Here is a 7,842-nt window from a genome sequence, read left to right as displayed (position 1 = left end):
AAATTTAAAGAAATAATCTTTTAACTCTAAATGCATTAAAAAAATTAAAATTTATCCCTATTAAACACTTGTATACGTATCCAAAATATCAGCTGTTATATGTAAAAAAACATCTTAGACTTGGACACATGTTGGTGTCCTGATTCAGAGTGGGAATTATCCATGATCAGTGTGATTAGGCCAAAGATAAAGACATGCAGTCGTCTCCGTTAAGTTGATTGCATAAATTCTTTAAATTTGTTTTTAAGTTGATAGGACATTGATATTTGTAGTTTGTAAGCAAAGACCTACCATTTGTGGAACTTTGATTTTGTGCTGCTACCCGAAATGAGCCCACAATTGCTAGAGGGAGACGATTCAGCACATATTTCTTGTGTTTTGAGCGTGTCCCATTACTTTATAATATATTTTGGAGAATCATATATATGATAAATACTTTATGAAAAATAAAAGAAATCGCAGTATAGGTGTGGGGACACATTCTCAGACTCTATTTTGTTTCAAGTACTTACCTATTCAGATATAGGTATAGAGATATGTTTCTTCATTGGCAAGGGCCATTTCTAAGAATACATAGCTGTGCTCAAGTTCCTGATATCGGCCATCATTGCTTTCAAGAATATATATAACTTCTTTTCAATGTTTATACTGATTTTGGAGATTCTATTTATACATTGTAAAGTTGCGGGTGGTTTTAGCCGGAATAAGGCAGCAATACGAAGTCGAATACTCCTGACCTTGTAAAACTTGAGTAATAGAGCGCTTTCCAGATAACATCACAGTGGAAAGTACAAGATGAATTGCTAGTTTCAATATCATGTTAATTAGAAGATGAAAATCATCCAACAACTGCATTTCAAATGCAAGGGGACACTGTACAATATATGGCAACTTCAACACTAACTACAAGTTCTACATGTATTTTTCTTTGTCTCGAAAAAATAACTAATGATGCTGGAACCTCGTCCTACAATGAAGCCGGTAATTGTTCGAGCCATGAAAGTTTACTACAACTAGGAAAGGTTACTACTGAATGAACGAAGAAACCACTGTGGTTATAGGTTAGCCGCATTGTGCACAAGAATGGCAAATTAGCAACCTCTTACTGCAAACAAAGAAGCCAAAACGGTCGGAAACTTGTAAGCAGACAAAGTCGCAATAGCACTACTCTTCTGCTAACGCTTTGACCAAAGCAGCATACCGAGCATGTTACATCTCGCAAACATTTTAATAAATGTGAAGGATCTTGACCTGTTCATTCTTTGATTCCCGAAAAAAGGTAGACATAATCATCTTTCAGAAAATTTTCAAGAAGATCCAACTTGGAGCCTTGCTAATCGTGTTTGATGCCGTCCTAAATAAAATGCTGTGACAAGCCAAAGTAAACAAACCTGAAAATAAAAAGTAAAAGAAAACCTCCGTCAGCTTTGTTACAGAAAGACATACAGATAAGGTAAGTTAAATGTATAAATACAAGACTGGCAGATGGAAATTTATGAAGACATACAGGGAGTGCATAGAGAGAAACTGTGGATATCCGCCCTTTGAAAATGCTGAAAAGTAGTTTGTATATGGCAGCTGCTGCAGCATCCCCGAGTCGCTGGACAATTACATCTATGCATATCTGCAGCATTATGTTTTCAGGCAAACCATGATTAGGTGCTTTTAGCATTTCAGAGACTAGTTCACTTCATAACATCCTAAGAAACGGGTTTTTTTTTTTGGATAGAAAATCTACAAAGCATTGGATGCAATTTTGGTATGACATCTTTTAAGCCATATTTTGAAAATAAAAACTATTTGTGCATGGACTGGGAGAATACTTGAGGTGCTTCAATGAAACATGAGAGGCTCACTAAAGTAAAAAGGAAGTCAAACACAAACATAAGATTGACATATACCGCATATCTGAAATTTCCACTACAAAATAGAACTTCCAAATTCCCTCAAAAGAATTGAGGGAGAAACTTAAAGAACACAATGATGAAATTTACGTACTTTAGCTTTGTATTTCTCATCCTCAGAAACAACAGTAAATAGGAGTTCTCTTCCAGGTTTGGTTACAACATAATTGACCACCTGCATGGTAATAAAAAGGCAAACAGTTATATGTACTTTACTGTTATGTTACTCATACTCAGGTGTGAATGTTGGATACGAGTATGTGTCCAACACCGTTATGTTCTTTTTTTTTTCTAATTTTTTTATTGCATTTGGAGGATACTTGGAGGGTCATATCTCTGTACCCGTGTCTGAAAATATGTTGGACACAAATGTAGAACATAAGTACTTCAAGAAAAATGAAGGGTTGGAGCAATAGTTTTACTGCCACAAAAGACAATTGATAATCTTCCTCTTCCTAACCTATCCCAGTTTGCTTTGAGAATTATAAATCTATAATATGTGATCTGAAATATAGCATAACTAATGACAGTGGCAAAACAGATTTCATGTAAATATGATAAGATAGAAAAAAAACAGAATACATGAAAAGAAAGTCAATGTTGGCAAACCTTTCTTAGGGTCTCAGAAATGGCAATTACCATCCAAGTTGGCCATATGGCAACAGCAACCAGATTAGAGAAGGAAACAAATGGAGTGCAACATAGAGCTATAGTAACCCCCGCAACAGTAAGAATATGCCCCTGTAATAAGCGAAGACATAATAATGGTAAAAGCTAGGATAATAAATAGATGACAGGGCATAGCCAGAGATGATCTAGACCCCATAGGATGATAGATGTGAAAGAAAAAATTACACCAGAATCAAAATAGATAGCGTCAAGACCTGGAAAAAACAAATGAGTACCAAGAAAATACTTCATTTTCTTTATTGTTATGAGTAGATGTTAGTTCAAAATAATTGCAAAAACTCATCATAGGTATAGCATACTGTTAAGGTAAGTTGTCCAGCGAGGATAAAAACAGCAATAAAGCTATTGATCTGGCCAAACAATCTTCTTCTGCCAACCGAGCTTGCAACTGTCATGGCAATTACATTAACTTTCTGCAAATGAGTAATTAAGTATGTAAAAGAGATTAGAAAATTGTACCATGGCCAAACATATTATCGAACAGATAACACTAAACTGAAAAGCCCTGACAGAACAAATTAAACACTATGGACTTCTTTTAGCGTATACTTAGATGCAACCTCAAGCACAAAATAAAAAGGCAAAAACTAAAAGCTCCCTTAAAATTTAAACTATGGCAACAGAACTCTCTGATTTGAAGCCCTAACCTTGTGAAACATGATCAACACAGACAAAGAGCGCACAAGTACCTTAGAATCTTAGAGATAAATATAGGAGGAAATCGTGCTTTTACTATTCAATAATTCTTCCCTATGAACTTGATTATGCATACAATCCCTACAAAAGCTCATAAATGACATTTTAGTTTTACAATTGACTTTGTTGAGGCAATCCTAGATCCATCAATGATCTATAATATCAAGTTCCATATGGATTTTATTTTTTCTCTTACAAGAGACACTTAATTTTACAAACTACTAGATACTGTACCTTGTACCAATCATAATTATCAATAGAAAAAGAGCCCCAGAATATGCATGCCAAAGCTTAGTAGCAGTATTTAGCATGCATGGTTAGCAAATTCAAGCTATATCTGTGCATCAAGATAGCATTTTTACCTGAAAGTAGAAGAAAGAGGAAACAACTGCACTCAACCAGAGGAACAATGACACGTGCAGCAAATAGGTCGATGACAATACAAGTCGCAGTCCATCTAAGATAGCCCAAAGTTCAGGCTTCACTGAAGAGGTAGTTAGTTTAGGAGAAGAAACTTTGAGAGCTGATACAGTCTGCTCATCATCATCTTCATCTTTTTGTTGATCCGAGTCAGCTCTTCTAAAAGAAATCACAACAAAGTTAGAAAGTACAAGGTTCAATCCTCAAAACATGCATGCAGGTTAGCCAGAAACTTCCGAAGGTAAAACAGAAGCATCTAGCATCCATATTTTACAGACAAGCTGAGATTGATGAAGTAGTCACTTTATATGATGTACTGCTTCTTTTAACATCTAACATGGCATCCATCAATCAGACGCCTGCTACCCCGTGAAATTGTATGAGTAGACATATCAAGCTAAGACATTATTTGGTGACCTCAATCTCATTAGGTTGGTGTGAATAACTCTAGATGTCATCCAAAATTGTGAAGTATGATAGGCAGAATACCAATAATTGTTCAGGGAAATAAACATCATAGTTCACAGATGTAAGGGCTTTCCTTACTCGCATACAAATCATATAACAATGTATTCCAATAACCATAAACTCCTCATCCCCACCCCCACCCCAAAAAAAAATTAAAAATAAAAATCTTTAAGAGATATGCAAACATAAGGATTTAGCTAACCTGATAGGAAATAACTCTTCAGGGATATAACCTATATCCTTGTTGATCCCTTTTGATGACTGTGCTGCTAGTTCCATCAAAACGGCAGCAAATAGGAGAAGATCTGCAATTGAACACTTCCCACCGTAAAAAAACCAAAGACAGAGAAAGAGAGGGGGGAAGGGTAGAGAAAAGAAGTAGTAAAAGACCAGATATTGACAGTCTGACATTCAAAGAATCAACTGGGCGTACATACATGAACCCAGCCAAGCCATTCCTGTGGCAAACAAAGACCCAAAGAGCTGGCCAAGCGTTGCACCAGCACCAATGAAACCAAACAATCTTGACCCTGACTGAAGCAAAGCAGAAATTGAGCGCAAGCAGGATATCATAAGCTTCATAAGAGAAACGGAAAGTGTCAATACCTCACTATCCATGACATCAATTACTCTAGCCCAGGTTGAAGATATTGTGATAAGATTAAGCAAGGCAACCTTCCATACAAACAAGAAAACAGAAACAGAAAGTTTCCATTATTAAAACTTAAAATACTAGATAATAGTTGGCAGGCAAAATTAATGACAAATAGATCAAGTGTTGTCATACCCAGAGGAACAATCCAATTCTAACTGAAACATAAAACCAACCATGGTTTCCCCAACCTTGAGCATCAATAGGGCTGTCATGACCAATACCGACTTTAAGTTCGGTGGAAATCCCAACTGAATTCTACAAACAGTTTGCACCACATGTTAGTACAAAATTATATGAAGAACCAATTTTCTGATGACAAACAAGGATCAAACATGCGAACAACACCACCATGTGGACTTTTTGGATTACCTTTGAATGGGATTGTAAAGTTTCCGTTGATGAAGTATGCCATAGAATGAAGAACACAACAAGTGATACACTAAAAAGCCTGTGTATGAAAACCAAAGCCTGGAATTTCAAGAAGGATCAATTAGAGGACAATATATAACAAAACATGAAGAATATTACCGGCATGAAATGGTTATGGACCTCACAGATTTCTTCTCAAGGATATTGAAAGGCTAAAGTGACAAAGTACAACAGACAGTTGTGCATAGACCACTGAGGCAAATGATCCCAAACTTAAATAAAACATCGATACATTGACCTAATGAAAAACCCCAAACAATGCCAATAAAATGCAACATTGTATCACTATGTTGGCATGTTCTGAAAGTAATATATTAAAATCAATAAGAGGCCATACAACATGGCAAAATGACTTAAACAACCATATACGAAAGGTGGATGACAAAATCATTTCCATTATTGTTTGGTTCAATGATTAAGGGCATGCATTACCGCACAAAAAAACCTTCCGCGGATCACATGTATGGTGGTATTCCCTAAAGGAAGCTAAAGGTCTCAGCTTCAAGACCATTTAAGTGAGGGATCGCAGAAAGTAACCTTCCAATGTTTAGCTAAACAAATTGGCACCTAATTGTTAAATATATTAAGTTCTGCAACAGCCACTTTATCACCTATACTAACAACAAAGAGAGCTAAAGTTTCTAATTCACTTCTCTCAAGACCCCACTCTCGGAACCATTTCCAGGTCAGTCACTCTGTTCACCGGCATTATCGACTACAATAAGAGATAGGCTTTATAATTCATCTGTCCCAGAACTCTACTCTACCGGAACCATAACTAGGTTGTAACTCTCTAGTCTCTACATAAACCAAGTACAAATTAACAGCAACTCAGTCATACTTGTTTAAAGTAAAATTATGCACTTTGTTATCAATGAAAGTTAAACTGTCCACGCTTAGTTCTTCAAAACTATGATTAGATTATATATCCGAATTCAATATTTTACTTCTAAAATAAAACGGAGCAGAAAAATCAATAACAAAAGAGCCAAACTTTCCACTTCATCCCTAAACTTTTATATATAAATACAGCCCATTTTCAACATTTCAGTAAAATTCTAAAAATCCAAGAATAAAAGCAATAAAGAAAATGAATTATGAAGTGAATTGAGATTTACCTTGACTTTGGAAAGATTAGGCAAAGAGAAGATGAGAGTAGAAAGAGGAGCAGCTATCAAAGTCAACACTAAAGACCCAACAAACAATTCAGGCAAATTAGATAATCCCAATGAAATTGCCCCTTCATCCCTCAATGGCAGCACCACAAAATAAGCACTCAAAATCTGGGGGAAAAAACAAAACAAACAAACAAAAAAACCCAATTCAAAATTAAGACAATTTAATTAAAATTAAAATGAATTATGGATGAGTTAATATTATTAACTTACAAAGAAGAAACATAAAGAAGAATGGAGCAAAGCAGAGATCTCATGGGGATGCACTGTTACGAAAATGGAGATGAATGCATCTAAACGCCGCCGACTAATTAATTCTATCATTTATTTATTTATGTGTATATAAATTGGTTGGATTATTCAGTTGAAAATGGAGAATTGGATCAAAGAAAGAAGCTTGATTTCAACATCAATGGAGACATATACAGATGATCTCAAAGCAGAGACCTTCGTTTTTTGACGTTAATTAAACAATTTCATCAGAGCCCCATTGGTGTAGATTATTTAGCTTTTTGCCTCAGTATAATTTACTATTATAAAATGTGCTCCTTAATTTTCACATTCTTTAAAACAAGACTAATTTGTAAGGTGAACGACCATGGCACTTTGCACGGGATATTTTATAAAGTTATTTATCATAATATACATTTTTTTGACACTAATAAATATTAAATTTTTATGCAAGTGTTGAATAGAATGTACAAAATATATGTGTCGAAGTCCTTCTAACACGATTTTTACCCAGAATATTGTACTTTGTTGTTAAAAACACAAATTCGAGTTGGGGTAAAAACTCGACTCCTATAAGTGTCGGGTTCAGACAATTTTTTGACTCATTAAAGTCAACACCCATGATGTTGACTTCATTTTATCTCAAGTTAATTGACCCTCTTCCCCTCTCCTAAAAATTCTACAGTTTTCCAAACAAAAAAAAATCATTCTGAAAAAACTCTCCCAAAAATTCTTTCGAATATATACAAACCTTAAACCATTCCAACTACTTACAAAGTTTCTATAACTCACTTAAATCGTTTTTTTCCATAATTCATGAATCGCTATAAAAATTGTCATAAGTTTTTGTAGTCAATATTATGTTATTATTGTGCTTAACAAATGTTAATAGTAAATTTGTAAGTATTTTTATAACCAATGTCATGTTATTATGTTGTTGCGATTGTCGAATATGTTTTACGTATGGTATAAGAAAATTGGGTTATTGTATATGGTTATCATTGTAGTAAGTGTTAATTTTGTTAGATTATTTGTTATTAAGAATTGTTGCGATCGTTAGAATTGTTATGTTGTTATTGTTGTTACATTTTTCGAATATGTTCAACATATGGCATAAGGAAGTTCTGTTTTTATTTATGTGTTGACAATTTATTAAACCTTATATTTGGGGTAT

At 34.6% G+C, this 7,842-nt stretch overlaps 1 protein-coding gene across 4 annotated transcripts; it reads right to left on the bottom strand.

Moving 5' to 3' along the window:
* Positions 1-800: 800 nt before the first annotated feature.
* LOC105777608 (uncharacterized) lies at positions 801-6,939 on the bottom strand. Of its 4 annotated transcripts, XR_001128348.2 has the most exons (14): positions 6,651-6,938; positions 6,381-6,545; positions 5,203-5,301; positions 4,966-5,088; positions 4,785-4,853; positions 4,616-4,712; positions 4,381-4,483; positions 3,653-3,869; positions 2,894-3,007; positions 2,514-2,645; positions 1,999-2,079; positions 1,508-1,624; positions 1,252-1,391; positions 801-1,105 (listed from the first exon to the last, which is right to left on the bottom strand). XR_001128348.2 is itself a non-coding variant. In XM_012600953.2 (13 exons), the coding sequence occupies exons 1-13, from the start codon at positions 6,759-6,761 to the stop codon at positions 1,308-1,310; spliced, it is 1,509 nt and encodes a 502-aa protein (XP_012456407.1). In that variant the 5' UTR covers positions 6,762-6,939; the 3' UTR covers positions 801-1,307. The 4 variants fall into 4 exon arrangements, 3 of the variants coding, with proteins under 3 accessions (XP_012456407.1, XP_012456406.1, XP_052478606.1); XM_012600953.2 differs by having other exon boundaries at positions 801-1,391; positions 3,653-3,866; positions 6,651-6,939; XM_012600952.2 differs by having other exon boundaries at positions 801-1,391.
* Positions 6,940-7,842: the final 903 nt, after the last annotated feature.

The sequence above is a fragment of the Gossypium raimondii genome, chromosome 10 (genome assembly GCF_025698545.1).
Source record: "Gossypium raimondii isolate GPD5lz chromosome 10, ASM2569854v1, whole genome shotgun sequence".
Taxonomy (NCBI): Eukaryota; Viridiplantae; Streptophyta; class Magnoliopsida; order Malvales; family Malvaceae; genus Gossypium; species Gossypium raimondii.
Note: the sequence above shows the minus strand (reverse complement) of the source record. Positions and strands in the feature narration are given on the sequence as shown.